The 22,649-nt window shown below is 42.0% G+C and overlaps 1 protein-coding gene across 3 annotated transcripts in view; it reads right to left on the reverse strand.

Moving 5' to 3' along the window:
- The window catches only part of suco (SUN domain containing ossification factor), a 53,419-nt gene that overhangs the window by 13,744 nt on the left and 17,026 nt on the right, over positions 1-22,649 (reverse strand). Inside the window, exons 2-16 of one of the 3 annotated variants that reach the window (XM_049588137.1) lie at positions 17,876-17,996; positions 13,614-13,715; positions 11,209-11,543; positions 10,280-10,414; positions 9,765-9,951; positions 7,986-8,097; positions 7,352-7,479; positions 7,151-7,218; positions 6,923-7,030; positions 5,277-5,382; positions 3,494-3,514; positions 3,144-3,199; positions 1,563-1,654; positions 1,149-1,214; positions 141-224 (exon numbers count right to left, since the gene is read on the reverse strand). In XM_049588137.1, coding sequence (XP_049444094.1) covers positions 141-224; positions 1,149-1,214; positions 1,563-1,654; positions 3,144-3,199; positions 3,494-3,514; positions 5,277-5,382; positions 6,923-7,030; positions 7,151-7,218; positions 7,352-7,479; positions 7,986-8,097; positions 9,765-9,951; positions 10,280-10,414; positions 11,209-11,543; positions 13,614-13,715; positions 17,876-17,996 — 1,721 coding nt within the window. The remainder of the gene's footprint in view (positions 1-140; positions 225-1,148; positions 1,215-1,562; positions 1,655-3,143; positions 3,200-3,493; positions 3,515-5,276; positions 5,383-6,922; positions 7,031-7,150; positions 7,219-7,351; positions 7,480-7,985; positions 8,098-9,764; positions 9,952-10,279; positions 10,415-11,208; positions 11,544-13,613; positions 13,716-17,875; positions 17,997-22,649) is intronic. The other 2 variants (XM_049588140.1, XM_049588139.1) reach the window with 2 other exon arrangements.

Here is a 22,649-nt window from a genome sequence, read left to right on the forward strand (position 1 = left end):
ACCTCACATTAAAATGACGGGACAGGCTTTAGCTGGAGAGTCAGAAAAGGGTCCATTTACAAGAGAGATGTGGACGTGAAGTGTCGCAGGGTAGAAAAAAAAAAGGAACAGGAAGCACTAAGTGTATAAAGGATGAGTACCTCCTGCTTCTGTTCCTCCCTCCAGCTCTGGCTTGCCACCCAGCACATTAGCAGCAATGTTGTTTACCATGTTAAGGATGGCATCTGAAAGGAAAAGAAAACACACACAATGCAGTTACTTTGAAATGCACGAGGTTCCTGGTAAATAAGATGACGGGCAGCGGCATGTGGCCAGACAGGGTGTGAATGAAACCACAGGCTTTGCCATTTGTTTTTCCCTTTTCCCTCACTCTCCTCTCTGGCGCTGCTATTCTGAACTGTGTCAACATTATTTCCTCGACTTTTCTGTCATGAACTTTCTTTTCCAGCTTCTCCTTCAGGCTTTCCCTTTGTCCCCATTCTCCCTTGTTCATGCATGTCCAGCTAAAGAAAAAAGTGATGTGTTCGTCTGCTGTTTTTCATGGTTTTCTGGTCTGAGCCCTGGAGGGTTGTGTGTACAGCATTTGTATGTGGTGGTGCACCAGTCCTCCCTCTGCTAAATCAGGAGACAGAGGGGCACCAGTGTGTTTGCGCATGTGTATGTGGTTTAAAAAAAAAAAAAAAAAAAGACTAGTGAAAGCTGCAAAATTTCTGCAACACAAACCCCAGTCTACAGCTCTCAGTGTGGGTTAGGATACTGAGAGAGCATTCAACTATGCCATACAGGGAATGAGTCTATATTTAATCCATACTGTTGCTTCCTTACGTTGCCGCACTGACTGTATAGAACCTCACTGACTTGGAAAACTCTATTACGGTTGTTGTTTTCCTCAACATACAGTATCAGATACACCAGACACATTTCAGTCAACAACAACTTTTCAGGATTTTAAGGAAGCATCAGCTGCTTGGCCTTATCACAGGATAAGTCTTGAAAATGTCCCTGCTTCTAGCCCTTAATTTTTAATGTCTTAATATTTGTGAAGGTCACCTAATCTGTTGATGTCAAACACATCATTACAGCTTATTTTCTTTAGATTAGTCTTTGTTAATGTAGCCGTACATAGCTGCATGTTTGTCTGTACATACTTGTTGCTGAGCCAAGCAGGTTTTTAGACGCCTTGTCCTCTGACGGCTGGTAACCAGGTGGATAATCTGAAGAAAAGGTAAAATGTAAACTTAAATCGTCACAATAACAATACATAAAGTTCAACAATAAATACATGTGCTTTTATGGAGTTCTACAATAAAACATCACAAAACGTTGCAAGATTTGTGGAGTCAATAGAGGAACCTCGGCTGCAAAAGGCAGCTAATATTAATCGTTAACTCCAACTCAAGTTACTTGGTGACTAAGTCGGAGACTAAGAATGTAATTTGACTCCCATCTCAGGGTCCTTTGTCGTCTGGGGATTTGCAGCACACGTTGTTCTGCCATGTGATGTAGCTTAAAGCTGACAAGAAACAATTCCTATTCAAAGACACAACAGGTTACCATCTTACCATAGTCTTCATCCAAATACTCCAGTCGCTCCGACGGGTACTGGGAATCTGCTATCTCCTCATACTCCTCCACCATGCTGGTACCAAACACCCTACGCAAAACAAACGCATGTACTCTGTTACACAAACAAACCTACACCTTACAGAAAAGGAGAAGGGTTGATATTCGAACACAGAAGAGGTGGCAAAATGTTTCTGTGGAAAGCCGGCTTTAAAAAAACATGCTGCTCAGATTTGAACAGTTATCCTGTCCCTTTAAACCCCCATAGCAGCTCCTTCAGAACAAGACCCTGATGACCTCGCTGATCTGGCACAGACATGTAGGTGCAAGTGCCTTCATGTGTGCGTAAGGTAAACTGTGTGGCCAAGAGAGGGCTTGAAAATTAGAGTAAATCTTACATGTGAACAGATGAAACACACTGACTACAAACATGAAGCAATCTCAATCGGGATTTCATGAGTGTGTACGAGAGATGGAGAATAAGAAAGCGATCACAAGATCAACTAAATTTCTTACTACGCTATTATCTAAGAGTGAAGATACAGCATATTTCCTGGAGTTGTGGTACAATGAAGCATAAACCAACACTGACACTGGAGTCATTCTTCAGGGTAAAAAACACAGTAGTACAGGCAGAATTTTTTTTTTTTATCAGTGACAAAGTCAAATGACTTGTTGAAAACTGGTCTGCTGGTTCTGGCTGAATAAAGCAGTGTGTAGATTTAAGAGACGGGCGTGAGCACTCGGATACTTGATTTGGACGTAGTAATCGCCACCCAATCTCCCACATGTGAACATGACTTTTACATTTTTATTTACTATTACAATGGGTGAAATCCTGTCACATAGTGGAGCTGTGCGCAGTGTATTGTTTCGCCCAGCACCTCCTTGCCTCTCGGTTGCTCTCTCTCTGTTTATTATGAGACACTAGGGGGGACAAAGATGCGTTTCCTGGGATAGTGAAGGCATGACCCGCCCTATTCTGCCTTACTCTGCCTCTGATTGGCTTAACCTGACATTCTTACCATAGTAACTCCTTTTGCCAAAACCTAACCAATCCAACTAACAAAGGCAATGAATACTAGCCAATCAGAGGAAGACTGGGGTGCCTTCGCTATCCTAGGAAGTGCAGATTCACTAACCAGGGAGGTGTTGAAGTGATGGTGAGGAAGGTAGCTCTGAGACAGTCCTTCAGTGCTGCATCTGTTTTCTTAATGTTAACTTTCAGTGGTCTATGGTGTTCAGATTTCCCTCGTTTTCAACTGTTGTTCAACTTACACTTGTATTTTCATGTTAGAATTTTTATGCAAGTTTTCGAGTACTGTATAACAATTGAATTTGAGTGCCCACTCCTAGTGGTAATAAGTCTAAATGCATACAATTTCCTGTTCTTGACTAGTGTCTCTATTAACTTGCAAAGACAGAACAGTAACCTAAATGTTTCCTCCCAGGATTTGCTGCAGTGCAACTATATTTCAAAGATTTGAAGATCTTTAACTCTGCATGCTTTAATACCAATTCAGATACTGGAAATCAAAAAAGAGAGGCCTTGAAATAAAAGATGCTATTTCCTGTCTTACCTGATGAGACTGAGAGGACAGAAGTGTTCTGATCCAAAGTGGGAGAGAAGTTCAACCTACAGGGAAAACAGACAAACTGTTAAATTGAAAATATCATAGACAACAGCACCAAAGCCAATAACATATGTGTGCCCACTCTGTACACCCCAATCCACCAAATATGTGATCATAAATACTAGAACTGCAAAGCACTGACAATATGGTTTACATGCATGTTCTACTTGTTTTATATCTTTCACATGCATTAAAGATGATGCGCTGCCAAAGCTCACCCATTACAGTGTATGACCATTACATGAGTGCGCTTTGCAGCGCATCATAGCCTCTGACGGAGAGAGAAGAGTGCTAACCTTTATGTACTTGATGAACATCTGATGCGAGAAGAAGACAGGGGGACAGAGAGAGAGAAATAAAAAAAGGAGAGAAAGAAATGAGTAAAGATTCAAGATTCAAGCTACAAGCAAGTCAAGCATTTTTTGCACTCTGGCTCTCTCATAAGACAAACACACTGCTAGGACACACACTGGATCATTGTTCTACAACAGTCCACAGGCGAGATACTACAAAGAGGTTTCTAACAAGGAGTTAGACAGAAGCACAAGCAAGACAGAAGGACAGACACAGACAGACAAGCTCAGGACAGATGTAAAACATCACGAGACAAAACAGTTTCCAGCTGCTTAGATCAGTGTTCTGACCGAAGCAAATAATCCTGAAACTTTCTGCACAAAAATCAGTTTATGTAATAAAAGCACAATTATTTCATAATAGAGAGCATGAATCACAGCGAGCACCCACACACACACACAACACCTACACTCGCCACATAAAAAGGATAATCAACTGAGCATTAATCAACTGATTAACAAGTCTGCACAGTGAATAATTAGTGCGCAACATCAAGGGTGGAAGTGTGAGGGGGAGAGACAGCTCAGAAAAGCACAGATACAACACTTGTTTCTGGGTGAAATTTAGACTTAGGAATCTTCAAGCACATCACAGTTCGATTACACTAAAGATAGCTATGACGCAATATAAAACAATTATTCATACATCTCTGATAAAAGAAGTCACCTAGCGTAGAACCTGCACATGACACATGTTTATGTCAATTACGTTCCACCATCCACTTGGTTCAGCTGTAAGGAGCGTACAACCTGCTCTTCCAAATTCTTACAGGAGGTGATCATGTAGAGAATTGGGTTTACATTTCCAAACACTGACTTCTCTGCACTGAGACACTATACTCATACTGTCATACTATTTAGTTTGCCAGGAAAAGATTTAGTATTTCCCAATACATACACAGCATGTCAAAAATACCAGAATGTTCTACTGCATCTGGTTGAATTTTGAACTGTGCAAGCAAGCATGCTTTTCTGGCTACTCTGACCCACAGTCCTTTGTGAAACGTAAGATTCACGACATCATCTGAGTCACAGACAGATAACAGTACAACAGCTTGCTAACAGCTATCCCCAAGGTAACGGATATTAGAGCAAGAGGGTCAAAGTTCGGGGCCCAGTGTTATGGTCAAAAAGTACAAGTATGCGATTTGGAACGTAGCTTATCTTTCAAGAGAGAACCGCGATGCATTTTAGAGTTTGGTTTCCCCCGCCCCCACTGATATTGTGGATGTAGAGATGCAGAAATGATAACATCAAACTTTTAAAAGTCAAAGTTTAAATTAATCTTAGTGAGAACGATGGTAAGTGATTTGAGCAGTAGAAAAAACATTTGTAATCCTTCAGTGTCACAATAATGAGTTCATTTCCTGTGTCAGCAGCATTTAGGACAAACTACAACAGACTTGGCCCGATGAGATGTGTATTTGCCCTTTGTTCTTGCAAGTGAAACTCTGTCTTGGACAAACACCCTCACAGTCATTCACACAGTCACATTTCTTCACCCAGTCAAGGGAGGGGTTCCAGGCAGCGCTGATGACATGGCTAACTTACCATGAAGTCATAAGAAGGTCCCCTGAGCTTTAAATACAGCTTTAACCAATGAATGTTTCTGTGTGTACATTCATCGAGTACAACACTACTACGAATGAATAAATAAATTGTTTGTTGCTTCTCTCATTGAGACACAAGTGTACTGTTAAAGCAGGAGGAAGAAAAAAAGCAGTACCTTTACATATTTAGCATAAAGCTGTTCATCCAGTGGGAAGCTCTGGACTATGCGCTCATCACGGGCATGAAAAGTGCCAAGCTTTACCCACTTGTTGGTAGGATATCTGCAGACAGAATGAAAGAAAACTTAGATGCTCGTGTGCACGTAAAGACCACGGTGTACTTCAAACACAATTTGGCATGTTCTAAAAGGCCGGGTGCAAATGCCACTGTGCTCCGTGTGACTGCTTCCATGACAGAGGGGGGAATTTATGAGTTGTGGTGTGAGGTGATGCTGGAAATAAATCCTGACGGTGACATCCAGAACACAGACAACCCTGGCTCTGGAAGCACTAAAGTTAGAGCTGATAATACAGGAGAGAGGGGATGATTTTGTCCTGTCCTGGTCCTGATGGTTTTATATAATACTGTTTGAGAAGGAGGTGAGCCAGCCTGTTTCATAACCTCCTAAAATGAGTGTCCCCTTTCACTGAAAATATTCTTCCACCCAACATACTGCAAAAAACAAATCCTAAAATAATAATGAAGAACTGAAAATTGCAGCGAAATTATGAGCTGTACATTAAACTTCTTGTTTTAGTTAATGTGCAGCCATGATTCAGGCTAAGAAATATGGCAAATGTAGGTTTTTGTACAACTTGATTATCACTACTTCCTTTTAAAGGTTAGGGGTTTTTTTGGACCAGAGGAACTTTCTTGGATCTAAGAACCTGCTTTTTATTATGTACGCTATTTTGAGGGACTATTTTAGTTTTAGTTTTTGAGTAGGTACTCTCCCAACCATAGAAATAGCAAGAAAAACTTTGAGACACACAATGGGCAATTCAGCAACGGCAACCGCCATTTTTTATAAACAGTGTTAGCTGTGCAAACGACAGCTCGTCACAAAAACAGGGAGGTAGACACGGACAAATGACCCAACAGTGAATTTCAGGATTTGCTGAGCATATAACCTATGCGACACGGGAAATATAACGCAATTTTGACATTTCAAAGTGAAATACATGTTACTTCAGTGTTATTGGTGGTGCAAATGCAAACAAACAAAAAAGAAAGCCCTTGAAGGTATGTAATTCTCAGGGGAGCTCCCCAGTGAGCAGTTCCTCTCAGGGAGTCCCCAGAACTGTTTGGTCTACAAAGAATTCTTATGTTTCCTCTGGAAGATGCTTGACATCCTCCCCGATCAGTTCTTTACATGTTTATAATCTGTCTTTAATTCTGTCATCCTGCTTGTGTACACTATAATTGTATTTTTTTTTAGTCTATTCTGCACACAACATCTGCTGCATATCTGTCCGTTCAGGGAAAGGGATTCCTCCTCAGTCGCTTTTTCTGACGGTTACGGTTTCTAAAGCCCATTGACGTCAATTTGTGATTTGTGATATTGGGCTTTATCATTAAACTGACTTGACTTGAATAACAGTAACTGTTCCTCAATAAACCAATAGCAATATTCCTTCCTCCACATTTACTTGCAAAAGATGATGCACTGTGAGCAACACGGGAAAAAAGTTTGACGAGAGGTGGGTGCATACTGCGGCATCGCCCAATGCAGGGCTTTTTGTGTGTCACACACCCACCACCAGCCTGTGAGAACATGTCAGTCAATTCTTATATTGACTGAATTGAACTGTGTGGGTATACCTGTCACTGATAGAAACTAAAAAGTCTTTCGGTGTTGATGAGAAGAGCTCAAAGTTAGCAATGTCCAGCTGCTTGACTTGAATAGGCTCACAGAGCTCTATCACAAACCTGGAGAGAGATAAACAGAGAATGTTTATTTAAAGATAAACTCATGAAAGTTGCAAATCTAAAATGGAGGGTCGATTACAGACAAACTGTGTCCCAGTGGTGTGTTATCAGTGCACTCACCAGATTTTGTTGCTGCAAGGATTTAGCATGTAAAGATCCATATTCTCCATGAGAATAGCTGAAGTGCTCTGAATAAAACAAGAATAATGAGAATGAGCGGACGCATGACAGTCATGACAGTTTGTATCCTCAGCTGTATCAGTATATTTGTTTGTGTGTGGGCAACAGGGGACAGGTGATGTGTGTGTGTTTGTGTTATACCTTGGCCTCGTTGTTGGCAGAGAGTATCTTGGCACCACACTCCACAGAGGCATAATTATTCTTGAAGTTTTTCTGGACCTTCTTCACTGGATGGGGGCTGCCGCTGGTTGAGGTATGGAGAGACTGACCTGGACAGAGGGAGTGTTACATTAGGCCCATTACAGACACTGGAAAAAGAGCATTGCCTGAGAGGAACAAGTGGAGGGGTTATGCAACACACATAAACACACGCTCCGCTGACCACTGCACATGGCGTGCACAGGCAGAAAGAGAGAACGGAGAGAGAGATGGTGTGAGAGATAGACAGGAAATGAACACGAGGAAGGAAGCAAACATGGCATGACAGAGGTACACAATGCATGAAAAAATAGTGGTAAAGAAGACAAAGAAGCAATAAGATGAGATGTGAATGAAAGTGACATGTGAAGGGCTCCTTTGTCTACAGAGGCAAAGCTGCAAACTGCGCCTGGGCATGTGTCGCAAGGTTAGATTAACATCATCATGGTATCTCTGAGTTATCCAAGCAAGACTCTCTAAAACAACTTAATGGGACATTAGACTTAGCTGTGGACGTGGTGTTTCCCTTTTCCTTTGCGCGCATGCATCTAACTGTTTTAATAATGAATGCACTCACTTTTCTCCTTCTCCACCTCCATGACTTGTTTCTTCCACTCGTCAAAGGTGGGGATGTCTTCTTTGCTGGGCACTGATGGATCGGTCTCCCTGGCAATACCGCCATCCCCTGTCTGAAACACACAGACAAGTGTGTCACACACACAGGCTTATATTGACAGTTAAACCGTATATATCACCAAACCTAATGTCTTAATATGCTGTATTCTAGCAGAAGACCACAGCAGGTTGCAACTAATCTAATATATATGAAGATATAACTGAAATTATTTTGTATCATGGCATCAGTGAGCCACTAAATGAATTGCACGCTATGACGAGTCACTAACACGCACGTGTAGTAGTCATCTAGCCCCAGGCCACCAAAGCATTGAGATGCACTGAACTGTGAATAATATTTTGATGGATTATGTAAGTACCCTTTTGGACCTCGGAAGCCAGTCTGATCCTAAAAATCCAACCATCTTAGACGGCCTCTTATGTAAACACCACAACACGTTTGGCAGGACGTGTACTGTAGCTTTGCAGCCACATGCAGATTAATCACCAGCTCTTGGCTCCAAAACAACAAAACAACTACATGTACTGTACACAATGCACACAGTCTCATTAAAAATAAGGAAATTCCCCCGGATACACTCGTCTTTCATTATCCTTCAACCATGAAAAAAGCAACTGAAAGCAGGTTGACTCAGCATTCACCACTTGAAACTTTTAAAACCTGCCCTTTGCTAGAACAGCTGCGCACACTGAATATTTATAACTCTCAGTGCAATCTGGCCAGCAGTTGACCATGCTACAAGCAACATCTTTGGGTGCTAACACTGACTATGTTTACATGGACAAAATATTCAGGCTTTGATCCAAAAAGACAACATGCCTACGAAGCTGTTTACATGGCTAATAAAAATTGTTATTCCACTAAAAGACAACATGCCTACGAAGCTGTTTACATGACTAATAAAAATTGTTATTCCACTAACATTCCCCTCTACATGCATCCATGCACACTCCCCTCAACGTGACAGAATGTGTCATTTATCATGTTAAAATATGGAAAAGTGGAACGCTTGCGTCATTTTGCTTTTTTGCATCAAAATATGATTTTTCCCCAAAAGAAATGTGGGCTTTTCTTTTGAGCATAAAACCCACATCATGACAATATACACATCTTACTGTACACAGGCAACATGCTTTGTGTCACCAACTGCAGGAAAAAACTCCAGCTGAGATGCATATTCCTAAAACCTGAATAGCAGCATATCCCACACAGAAAACGCGACAATCGGAAAAAGGCTCAACTTGAATGTCTGAACGGAATATGCTGTTTATGTTAGTTACCTGTATCAAATTCAGAATACTGTCATATATTGAATGATAGTGGAGTGTTAGTGTGCATTTAAACATAATCACTGAGAACTGAACAGTGTAATAATCTAATATACATTTTTAAGAAAAGTATTTCAGCAGGATGGCTCTTGTGTCACCTGAACACATATGCTGACTGCACCTTGTTCAATAAAAAGACAGACAAGGTGTCCAGGAAGCTAAGAGCCGGGTTTTTCCACCACCTGTCCATGTTTATGTCTGATTAGGGTCAGATTTTCCATCAAGACACCTGCAGCACTGTAATGTCTCTGCCCATGCCTACTGAAAAGATCCACACTCTGCTCACACCCCTGCTTTGGATTTTCTAACTCACATAAAACCCTTGTTTGTCCACTGAATGTATAATGAACTGATACATGTGAGAAATACTTGAGAACCATAAGCTGCTGACCTGCGGTTCTTGGCGGTGTTGAGAACTGTTGCCCTCCGTGTCCAAATCTGACAGCCCGCCCTCCAGCTCCTGCCGCTGCTGTTGTTGTTCCTGGTCCACATTGCCTGGAGTCGACTGGACCTCTGCTTCAGGACCAGAGCTGTGGCTCTGGTCTGTCCGCTGGTCCTCTATGCCAGCCTCGTCCACACTATAGCACAGACATGGGGCCAACGAGGTGGAGAGGGGGAGGAGGAATAAGGATAAAGAGGGGTTGAAAACACAAATAAGTTCTCAGTAATGTTGGACACATGATGCAAAACATTAAAAAGCATTCAATTTATTTGACAGAATTGACTGTCCTTGGTGGTGAGCAGGCAAAACAATGGAAAAAGGAAATAAGAAAAAAAAAATTTAAAAGCAGAAGTAAGTGGAGAGCAAGGCCAGCGGTCGACGGTTGCGCACAGCAGAGAGGTGTAGCTTGTACCTTGATTACCTGTCTCTGTGCTTTGATTGGCTTCCAGGGGTTAGAAACTCACCTGAAGAGAGGCCTGCCAAAAGGGGAGTTTTCACAGGTTGCCAGTTCGGGGGGAATGACCCCGCACTGTGAATCAGAGTGCTCAGCAAAGACAAAGCTGTCTACTGGGAGTTCATCTCCTGCACTGGCAACCGCACTGAGGGAAAGAAAGGACATGGCGTTTACCACACCTCTTTACACTGGGGAGGGTAGAGAGAGGAGGATGGGGTGGGAGAGAAGAAGGGAAGGGGGTAAGGAAGAGGAGATAAAGGACACAGAGCGTAGGCAGAAAGAAGAGAAAGAAAGGGATGGACAAAGGGGATGGAGTGGTCGCTTGGTGGTGGGGCAGTTGGTTTGCACATCTTGAAATGTCCTAATGTTGACAGCCGCTTTGAGAAAGGCGTTGGATGGATGTCTTCTTCTTGAAGGTTCAACCCAAGTGATATCCAGAATGATCTTGGTCAAAGTTCCATGTTCAAACAGGTGACTTTCCACAATGTCCACGAACTTTCATTGGAAAATCGATTCGACAAAATTTCACCGCCTCAAATCAGTTCCGTGTAACTTTGACGCTGGCCATAGGTTCCATAAAAAGCGACTCTAAAATATCCAGGCTGTCAGAACAACTCTCCTTTGAGTTTCTCTTTCAGTTTGCAATCAGTCATTGACAAGTGGTTGAATAAAAGTAAAATAAATACAAACTGAAGGGAACAAAAGTTAACCAACAAAAATATCAAAGAAAATGTGCAATGGCAGCATCGGAAAACAGTTCTAACTTCATTATACCTGGATTAGGTTGAAACTGGCTTTAACCATCATAAGAGGAACAAGCGTTTTCTTTGCCATCTGAGGTTAAAATTTTAGTTCTCCAATGTGACTTCTCTGTGGTTAAAGCCAACTTCTAATGCCAGAGAAAAGGTCTCTGGAATGAGGAAGCGAATCTGAGCTTACCCTGTGTGGGTCTGGCCGACACTCTGTGAGGTAGGTATGTTTTCAGCTTCATCTGGGGATGTGGCTGGGTGTGAGTCCAAGCTGGGGTGTGCAGCAGGGGCGTCACTGATGATCTCTGCTGGGGCTGGGGCATCTGTGGACACTTGGCCCTGTGCTGGAACTGGTTCTGGAGTGGAGGAGACAGGGACCTCCTGTTCGTGGTCCTGGGGGTCAGTCTGCAGGTCCACATCAGCCTGGGGGTCTGGGTGGGGCTCTGGCTCAGGAGCAACAGGTACAGTAGCAGACTCTGGGTCAGGCCTGGTCTCCTCTACCTCAGCTTCCCGAGGATTCACAGTCTGGTGAGAGAAAACACAAAAACATTCATATATAAAAGACAATCAGTCGACACCATGAAAAACCCAAACACTTTTACTTGATTGCAATTCTACAGCGTTAGCTCGCCATTGTTTGCAATCTAACCTGTCTCTGTCTGCACACACCACTTTATACACTCACTCAAAGGGCCTGTCCCATTTCTACCCCTTAAATCTTCCACTTGGTATTGAGTGCCTTCATTTGCGAGATAGGGAAGTGAGAAATATTATATTAAAGGGGACACCACTTCATGCAAACTGGCGTGGACAACGTGCCGGCATACGTCACGTGTAGTAGTGACGCAATGAGAATGCCGGCTCCAGCGCTTGTGTTGTGGTGTGTGCTATGTTTATTCTTCTCTGTCTGATGAATCAACGGAGAGAAATGCTGAAAACAGGAGGCGCCTACGACGTCTTCTACTTCTGATCGATTTTGTTCAGGGAGGTCGATGTGTTTAAATATTTTGACGCTGTGTTCAACTGAGTTGCTGATGAGTTTACGCTGGTCCAACCATCTGTTGTTTGAATAGTCTACATTCCGATCGTATAGTAACAATTGTAATAATTGTTTTCCAAAACTTGCCGAAGTTGCTGACTTCGCAATAGGGGTGGGGGAAATAATCGATTTTTAGATGCATCGAGATTCTGTCTTGAATGATGTGAGGATCGATTTGGAAAACTCATAATCGATTTTAATTTTGTTTTTATTTTTCAAATTACCGTAACCCCTCAACCATTCACGCTATCAATGTAATTCCCACGGATTCTGAAAGCTGAGAAGCTTTCCAGTGATATACAGTACATTATGGTAGTGATGTCATTACCTGTGGAGGAGGGGAGGGAAGTGAGCACAGCAGGAGGAGAGTGACAGCTGATGAGAAAAGTTGGAGTGATTTAGCAGTGTTTTAGCTGAGTTTTGGTGCGTTTTAGTGGAGTTTGGGTGGCGTTTTCTGTGTAAATATTTAGTGTTGTAAATAATGGTATTTGTGGTTTTTTGAGAGCTTTTGAGTTTTTTTTGTCGTGTTTTCACCATAGTTCGTAGTTTTGCCATCGTTCGTCTTTTTTGCAATAGTACGTATTTTTATAGTTCATAGATAGTTATAGTCAGTTATAGTTTTGTAAATACTGGAGGAGAAATGTCGAGGAGGTCGACAAGGGACAGGAGAGTCCCGTTGAGATTTGTGGATGAGGAGGATGGACCGGAGGAGACTGGTGGAGTGTTGTCATCTCAACCACAGTAAGTAACAAAGTTTGTATGCACTGGATATGTATTCCCAGCTTTGTTACAATAATGTTTTTCAATATCTAGTGTAAATTTTCTTATGGCTCGTTTTATAATCGAAATCGTTGCCCTCAGAATCGGAATTGAATCGAATCGTGAGGTGCCTAGAGATTCCCACCCCTACATCGCAAGGTGTTTTGGGGAATTTCATCTTCCACTTCGTTGAAAGTGTGGGTCGGGGCTCCCTTGGAGTCTAGGACGGGTTTAAAGTGTTGGAAACCACTTCCACTACCTCAATTCTGTTTTGGGACACCACTAGCCTAGACGTGAACACGCACAACCAAGTGCAAGTGGGTATTTCTAGTTGAAGTGTGGGTATTGGGACAGGTCCAAAGTCTCACCCACAGCACTACCTGATTGGTTACACATTATGAGCAATAGCCTATCAACAATGAAGGCTGCTGGGCCTCTGATGGGCAAGGATGAATGCAGACTGGAGCTGCTCCGGTGAGCAAACAGTGCTGAGTGTTGAATGTGAGGTGAGAGATATTACTGAAGTTGTAATAAACATCACAACTCTACGCTGAAGTTGCAAAAAACATCCCGTGTTTCCAGTAACATTCTACAGTTAGCAATAGTAGTTACTGGATGTGACTTTAGTTGTATGAGAACTGCAAGGATACAAGAAGAGAGTTCATCATCATCATAATTCATAAAAATACAGCACAGTACGACATATATAACACGGACCTGAAAATATGCTTTCAACCCACGCTTGACCCGTTCATAAAATCTTGACCTTTTAATAACTTGTAGACATGTGATGTTACCTGTTCTTGGTGTATATTTTGTGTTGCTAGCTTCTCTCGTGCTGCTCTCTCTGTCTCTAGTCCCATATCGTATGATGTATGTGTTGTCCGTTCTTCCAACACCTGGGAGAAAGAGAAATAAACTCCACATCATCAAACAATCTCCATTCTTGAATAGGCATTATCAATGTTGACAAAGCTTTAAAACATATGAAATATCACAGGCTAAAAATGAAGCACCATGACGCGACGACTACTCAAACTCTCTGCGAGAAATTTTTTGATGGATTTTTTTTTTTTTTTTTTTTTTTAAAGCATTTTGTTTGAAAATGTGAGATGCAATAGGTCTTTGCATCTCAGGTTGTGAAAAAGCCTTTTGTTGGCGGACAAAGACTGTGTTATAAGGCCAGTGACAGACTGCCAGGCCTGTTGAACTGCCCTGGCATGCCTGTTTGTTGCTGGACCATAAACAATGATTCTCCTTCTTCAGTGCCCACACATGCATACCAAAACACACTCACTTCCCCAAATTATCATTCATTCTCATACTCATGCACACATTACCACACACACAAACAACTTTGAGGACCCATTCATAAGAGCTGAGGGTATCAAATATTTAACCCAGACCCAGTTCTGAGGTAGCACCACTCCACCTCGCTCTGGTGACGTCCACAGACTGACCTAAGATGGATTAGTCTGACATTATTCAGCCACTAAGAATTGCGAAAGCTTTGTTTACTCTGATTTCTAACCTCACAGGGAAGGTCCTGACCTCTACCACAAACACCTCTATGACTCATTATACAGAGAAGCCAATGTTCTTGACAGCGTGTAACTAGGCTGCTTTTTAAGTAACTTTTAACCTGGAAAAGGCCTCTAATCTTCATGGACTGAACATGGCTGCTCTTTGTGAGGGTCCCTGACACAGTTTCGATCACACAACAAGATTATCAGTCGTAAAGTTAGAGAGATATCGTGAAACAACTGATATGTTGTTTTCTTATTCAATAATGCCTATCTTGGTGGGAACAACAGAGGTTTATGCAACACACTCACCCTCCCACCAACCATCCACCTGCTTGCCTCTTTAGTCCACCATTCGTCTCTCCATGCCTCCTACTTTTCACTGGGGGTTAGTGGGCAGCTAAAGTGCATGACCCAACTCCCACCACATTCCACTTGGTATTCTGCTAACTCATACATTTCACCATGAGCAGTGAGTCTAATAATACTGCTGACCATCCCACAACTGGCCAACAAGATGAGCCAGTAATGTTAACCACACGTAATATCCATCTAACCATTAACTGCTTCTTATCTAGGGTCAGGTCGCTGGGGCAGCAGGCTAAGCAACATAGTCCAAATGTCCCTCTCTCCCGAAGCATTCTCCAGCTCCTCCTGGGGGATCCTGAGGTCTTCCCAAGGAAGATGAAACATATAATCTCTCCAGCATGTTCTTGGTCAACCGCCACAGGGTCTCCTTCCACTTAGACATGTTTGGAAAATCTCCAAACGCAAGACGCCCAGCAGGTACAAGATCAGATGCCTGAACCACCTCAACTGGCTCCTTCATCGTGAAGGAGCAGCGGCTCCCCACCCTATCTCTTAAGGTGAGCCCAGCCACCCTACGGGGGGAAACTCATTCCAGTCGCTTGTATTAATGAGGTCATTCTTTCAGTCACTATCCAAAGGTCATAACCATACGTGAGGCTTGGAGCGTAGTGCACGGACACAGCACTCATTCAGGTTATGTAAGGCCTGTAACAACAGCCCCAGTGCCCTGGGGTGACGCCGTCTCAAGATCCACGATACACATATTGACTGGGGGGTAAACTAGCATGAACCCTCTCATTGCCCTGGAAGGATTAAAGCTGGTCCACTGTTTCACAACCAGTATGGTATCCACAATGCTCCTCTTAGATCTGAGGTTCAACAATCAGACACAGCCTCCTTTTCAGCATCCTGGCATTAACTTACCCAGGGAGGTTGGGCAGTGCAATGCCCTAATTATTAAAGCATATTCCAGTCCCTGATTTTTAAATACGCTAACTACCGCCTAAGGCCGTAACGGTACATGTATTTGTGTTGAACCGTTCGGTACGCGACTTTCGGTTCAGCACGACCCTGTACCGAATTATTGGGCGCAGGATATTATTTTATTTTATTTTGTTTTGTTTTAATTCCATTTTTGCAAGCCGAACCATTTAAAATATCTAGTTAACCGGTAACCGAATATATTCGGCCAAACATTGCAAAAAAACACACATTCGGTATTCGGTGGAATAAGTTAAAAGCAAGGCCGAATAATAGAGTTTTGATAATGCAATCAAACAGTGTGCCATGACGGGCGGAATAAAATGTCGGCAGTGTGGCGAACCGTCCGTCACGGCACTCGCGTTTGTGACTAAAAATAGTTTGGAGCGAGCAAAATAGGCTTAAATCATTCAGCACGCTGTGCGAGCAGCCTACAGATTTCAACCAGCAGCAGAAACGAAAGGCGAATCCCACCGATTGTGGGTTGAACGGGGGTCACAGACACAGACAGTAACGTTAATGTATTCCTGTCAAATACAGCGGCCATCGGCTTACCCGGCGACGGAGAAGTCGGCTCCAATAATGTCCTCTTCTTGGCGTCATGACTGCCCAGAAGTACCTGAACAGCCGAGCCATGGCGGCACACAGGTATGTGATGTGTCAGAGGAGAAACGAGCCGTTCACATTTCTCTCTTTGTGGCAGGTAACGGCCCACAAACCTCACCGCACTTTAGGGACTGTTCATTACTTATGAAGGGACTGTCAGGGGAGGAGGGTGGCTGGTTGATTTTTATTTATTTATTTTATTTTGATCCCCCCTATATTAATCACTTATTGATGCTGTTTTTGAAGTATGAATAAGTCAATAAGTAATTTATTCCATTGAAATATCATTGATGTATTATAGAAAAGTGATTTATCTTTTCATAAATGACAAAAGGCACATCTGCCTCATTTTTGCTGTGGTATCCTGATACTACTCAGAACCATGATACTTTCACTGGTATTGCACAGTGGGTCCCAATTTTGGTACCGTGACAACACTAATCTGGAGGGGGTTCATCTGCAAAAACTAATGAACAACTAAACAATGATATTCGGTATTCGGTACTCGGTAATCGGCCAAGCGTTTAATAATATTCGGCTTCGGCCACAAATTTTCATTTCAGTGCATCCCTACTTTGGTTTCAGGGTAAAATACGAAGATGGAAATAAACAAGTGGACAAGACAAAAGCAGTGTGCCAACACTGCAGAACAGCGGTCAGGTATGTACTTGGAAACACGTCTAACATGCTAACGCATCTAAAGTGACACCACCCGAGTTTGAACACTGGCACCACTAGAAAAAGCAATCTGGTGCAAACTACGATATCGTCGTCGTTTAAAAAGAAAGAGCATTTCCCTGACCATCACGCTAAAGAAATAACCAACGCCATTGGAGTTGAGTAAAATTGTTTAAGCTGCACTTTAGATATAAGCATGTTTTGTTTACTGCACTTTAACAAAGTGGGAAAGCTAAGTAAGTTCCTAGTAAAACTGAATCTGAGCAGGCTTTAAAGCTGACCAGCTGCACTATACTTTTTATTTTAATTGAGTAAAACTGTTTAAGCAGAAATGTATATATGTATATTTTTCATTCAAAAAATGTGTTAAAAAAACAGCAGGATTTTATTTTTCACTTTTATATTTCTATTTTCATTCAAACAATGTGAAAAAACAGGATTTTATATATATTTGTTTCATTCAAAAATTGGGTAAAAAGAGTTAACTGCTGTGGTGGTATGTTTTAATAAGGTTACCAATAAGTAAAAGATATTTAATAGTTGTCTATTTTTTTCATTACTGTACCGAAAAAAAAAAACGAACCGTGACTTGTGTACCGAGGTATGTACCAAACCGTGATTTTTGTGTACCGTTACACCCCTACTACCGCCCCATTCAGCCATTCTGCAGGCACTGTCCCGACCTCCATGCGTCTTGAAGAAGCCTGTTAGTCCAGACAGCGCAAATAATGTCGACGACTTTCAACATCTCCAACAACCAAAAAGTGAACAGCATTTGTAAAATAGTGTCAATGTGTTGTGATTAGAATTTTTTAGAAAAGAAGAGGTTGGTATTACAAGGTCTGTTTTTTGATAGAATTTAAGTTTGTGCTTTTTATTATTATGGTGTATTAAAGCTGTTTTTTCAAAGCAATGCTTAATGTGTCTGCCCAATTCACTCAATCTGAAACATGTAAACCCACCTTGTGTTGCGTGGAGTCCTGCTCCTGCTCCTGCTTCTGGCCCTCGGGGTTTTTGTCCCCCGCAGACTGACCAGGGCCAGACAAGCTCTGCTCTGAACAATACACATGTTGACTGGGGTACCTGAAACACAGACAGGGAAACATTTGTCAAACCAATGAAAAATTATTGTGAACGTCATACAAGAGGGATATGTAACTAAACTTAGAGTGAAGTCGATGCCAGTTGCCGTAAAAGTAGTTGCAAAATTTCATCATAAAAACCCTGCACCAAGTTGTTGCCGTTTCCACAACCAGGTATGGGTTTAAAACAAGGAAAAGAAGTTCAACATCACAGTACGCTATAAGCAATGGCTGCCTTTGAATTAAGAGAATGCTGAGGCTGTACTATATCATTCCCTCACAGTGAGAGCACTTCCTTCGCTGAGGGGGAGGGCATCTGACACGAGCTCTTTGGGCACAGGCAATAAAAACACTAAGTGTAGGAGAGCAAAAGAGGCTGAATGTGCATGAGATACACAAAAGGGAATAAGATGAACCCCAAAGGACTGAAGGTAAAATCTGGTCTTCAAGGAGAGAGACAGAGCAGGATAAAGGCAGAAAGTGAATAATCACGTGTTAACAAAATTCCACTCATTATTTCTGTATTTTTGCAAGCTGTTCAAGGCAAACTGCATTCTTTGAATCAGTCTTTCAACCCAAGCTTTCGTAATTCTCTCCCTCAATTTCATTTCAACAGAACTCACCTTTGTGTGCACGCGTGCAACTTTTACAAGTTTGATTTCAGCCCCTGTATTTCGGCACACCTGGCCCCTGCTTTCCTGTTCACTCAATTATGTTCAAACACTTTCAAGGCTACCAATAAAGTGCAGTTTGCTCAAGGTCAACAAGGCCACTGTGACGAGAGACTGACCCACATTACCTCTGCTGGACAACAGGGCTACTGTAAAAGCTTGTGCATCTTTTCAATACAGGACTGCTGATGTTACATGCGCGTTGATACTGCAGTATTGATGACAGAGAGTGCAAAATTAATAGGACTGGACAGGATAAGAAGCAATAAGAATCAAGCAGAGGAGAGACAGCTGCAGTTAGTTTCCTTATCAGTGACAAATGAAGCAGAATGAAGCAAAGGGAGAGTGAAGCTAAACTGACAAGAGGTCTGTCTAAACATGTTCTCTGTGCTGTGACGCTAATAAGGTTTTCCCATGACTCACCAACTATAACACTTCTTTGAACTTTAATGAGTCCGTCAGCAGTCTGCTTTAAGTTTACTCATCCTACACAGATTGAGTAAAACACCCAATTACTTAATCAGCGTTAATGCAGATAAAATACCTCTCTAAAACCTATTAAATTTGTTTAAACCTGACAGTATGTAGACACTATGGAAATACTAATGCAAAAATCGAACTCAAAGCACGCCAACACTTTGCATCAGGGACAAACTGCACACAAACGCAGAGCTCAGATACAAAGCACCATGTGATTCTGAAACTGGAGCGGTTCTCCTTGAGCGGTCAAATATCAATGTCAGGAGAGAGCGGGACACATGGACAGTCATGTTAGCACCCTGTCAGCCTGGCTGTCGGGAGGAAGGGGATGAGCAGTACGCACACATACTCAACAATCACACAGAGACAACCATCTGTGCAAGTCCGTATCCTGTCACTCACAGAGCCTCTCCATCTGTATTCTGCTTATTAACATCTGAGGTGATTGAATGACGAGATTAAAGATGACAAGAACATCCAGCTAAGGCTTAATTTGTAAGAGGATCTTATGAGGGCCGTGCTGTATACCTTATCAGAGTTATGAACAAATGACAATGGTGTATGATAAGGTGTTAATACAAACAGTGAAGGTTTCTTAGAGTTTTCAGGCAACAGTTTTGACTAATTACTGAACATACATGTGCTCTCTGGCTACGCTGCAGTAAAGATAAAAGTTAATATCTCTGCTGCCTTTTCCACGACAGATTTATCTCTGTGTGAATGCTGAACATAGGTGCAAAGTCTAATATCTAGGATGAAGGCCTTGCATCTAAATTCTGAGGGACAGCTGGCTCTGACACCAGGACATGACATTTACCGTTGTTGTTTTTGCTCCCTGCTGATGAGCTGTGCGCATGTTCCTATATGGGTTAGTACCTTGTAATATGCGCTTTCCCATAAAGGGCTGGGAAGCGTCACAAGGCTAGTGAGGGAAACCTAAGAGCTGAGCAGTGTACAGATACTATAGCGTAAATATGAACCACAGGCTAACATAGGCTGCTGGCTAAACTTAGATCCATAGCTTTAAACTATGTTGTGCTGCGTTTCAAATGTCTCCTGTGTCCCCCTCCACCCTCAACCCCTGAACACCCAAGGATGTACAGGGAGATGTGTCCGACATATTATTACTGAGGAGGACACAAACATAATTACGCAACACACTGATGTAAAAATCAAACGTCAGCAAATTATGAGGACATCATTTAATCCCTGTGCAACAGAGAGGATGAATAATGTCTACAGTTTGGATTTTAATCTCAAAATGAATTAAAATAAAATTGGTTTTAAAAACACCTCAAAGTGAAAAATCTATGAAAATATATCCCTTTTGTTTTGTAACTCAGTAACAGACTACAATGAGAGATAAAGCCCTCTAATTACACGTTCAGCAAAGTCAAAGCTACTCCAGGGTTTTCCACACATTCATTTATTTGTAGCAGGCTGCCACGATCAAAACATCTGCTGCCATGTTTTGATTTTCTTTTTTGCAGCTGGACCATTCATTAGGAGCACCGTTGGAATATATATAAACCGTTCTGTTCTTACTTGCTCCACAGATAGAGCAGCACAATGACAGGCACAGTGAGGGTGAAACTTAATCTTCAGTGTGCTGAGTCTAAAGTTTGCTTTCACTCACAGACAGCTGCTCCTCTCATCCTCTGATCTGATCGAATCAGCTGATCACTTATCCACCTCGAAACTCAAGACTCTACGAATTGCAACTCAGGGGAAAAGAAAGTGTTCCGTCTGTGCTGCATTCACGGACCCGCAAAAAACTCCAAATTTAGAAAGGCAGCCCCCACCACCAGTAATTAATTGATTAATCAATCGACCTAAAATTAACTGGCAACTATTTTGATCATCAAATAATCATTTCAGTGATTATTTTTAGGCAAAAAGCAAAACATTGGCTGGTTTTAGGCTTCTTAAATGTGAAAAAGCTTCAGACATTAGGACTGTTGGTTGGTTATAATATAACATGAGGATGCCATCTGAGGCTCGGAGAAATTACTATTTATTGATAATGACTAATCTTTAGTTGCACGCTGAGACAGCAGATAAAATCCAGTAAAAATTGTGACAAAAACTGCAAAAAACACGTCCAATGCCATCCAATCCCTCTTGCACAATACAGTATCTCACAGCAGTTCAGCCCTGTGTGCTTTGTAAAACCTTTGATATTCAGAAATTATTCATAGCTTGGCCTTCCTGTATATACATACATATCCATCCAGAGACAAGCAGACAGTAGAGAGATAGAGAATAATTTGGGAAATAGTTTGAAAGGTGTGGTACAGGGACACAAAATCAGAGTATGAGGATGTACGAGTAGGATCTCAACACACACTAAGTCTGTCCACTCAGAATTTATAAATCTGTTTAAAGTGTGGCTATACAGCAGTGCGTGTCAGAATCCCTGGCCCACACATCACTGTTCATACACAAAAAACTTCTATTGTATCCCAACTGAGTAACTTCCCACATGCTAGATTTCATCCATCTTCAGTCAGAACTTTGCAGCTATAAGGTGCCTATGGGAAAGCGTGTAAGGTAATGCGGATCTCTGCTGAATGTTTGCATGATCTGTTTACTTGTAGCCTTGAGAGTATAACAACTGCCGTCTTTGCACAGGATGCCTCAAAGCCTCGGAAATGCTTTACAAATTTTCCAAACATCTCACAAGGCTAGTATGGTCTGAATAGTTTGCTAAGTAGATATACGCTTATTTATATCAAGGCCTCTTTCCTCCTGCATATTCTCTGAAACAAACGTTGGCTGTTTCACAGTCTAGTTCAGATAAGAACCTGCAAGGCTGTACTTCAACAGTTACTTAACTGTGCATTAAATGTCATTCTGACACAGCTGTACAATGTCTTAAATCTGTATTTGCAGTTGCTGATATTAATATCTAATAGTTAAAACTGGCTTAATAGAATCATTTTGCTGTCGAGCCATTTGTTACCAAATTTTGTTTATCGTTTTTTAAAAGGCCTTCCATCACCCAGATAAGACAACGCTTGTGTAAATACACATGGGTGGCAAAACAGATCAAACACCACAGTGTAGGTTTGAGTGAACACATCACCGAATAAACAATCCTGTATAAACGCGTGATGAGAAATGCAAATATCACTGACTTCCGCCATGTGACTCAATGAACCAGTGTTAAACTGAAACCTGCCTAGTCACCAAGTGTTATCCAAATATTAAACATTCAAATACAGAGATTAAAACATGTGGAGCAATTCAGGACCACAGATGCTCTCTCTTTACTGAGCTACATGCAAATCAGAGCCCGAACTGAGAAACAAGTGGGCATGACGCCCTCCCGCCCTCGCTCAGCGCCATCTCCACGAGTGAAAAGAAAGACCTGAGTGTTGACATTCCTTCTACGGATGAATGTAAAAGGAGAGCAGATGAAAAGAGACGGGGGAAAAAAGGTAAAGAAGGGGCCGATCTGATTTGGGGGCGTACCGTGACCTACTTTTTAATTCAAATAGTTA

This window comes from Epinephelus fuscoguttatus, linkage group LG10 (assembly GCF_011397635.1).
Source record: "Epinephelus fuscoguttatus linkage group LG10, E.fuscoguttatus.final_Chr_v1".
Taxonomy (NCBI): domain Eukaryota; kingdom Metazoa; phylum Chordata; class Actinopteri; order Perciformes; family Serranidae; genus Epinephelus; species Epinephelus fuscoguttatus.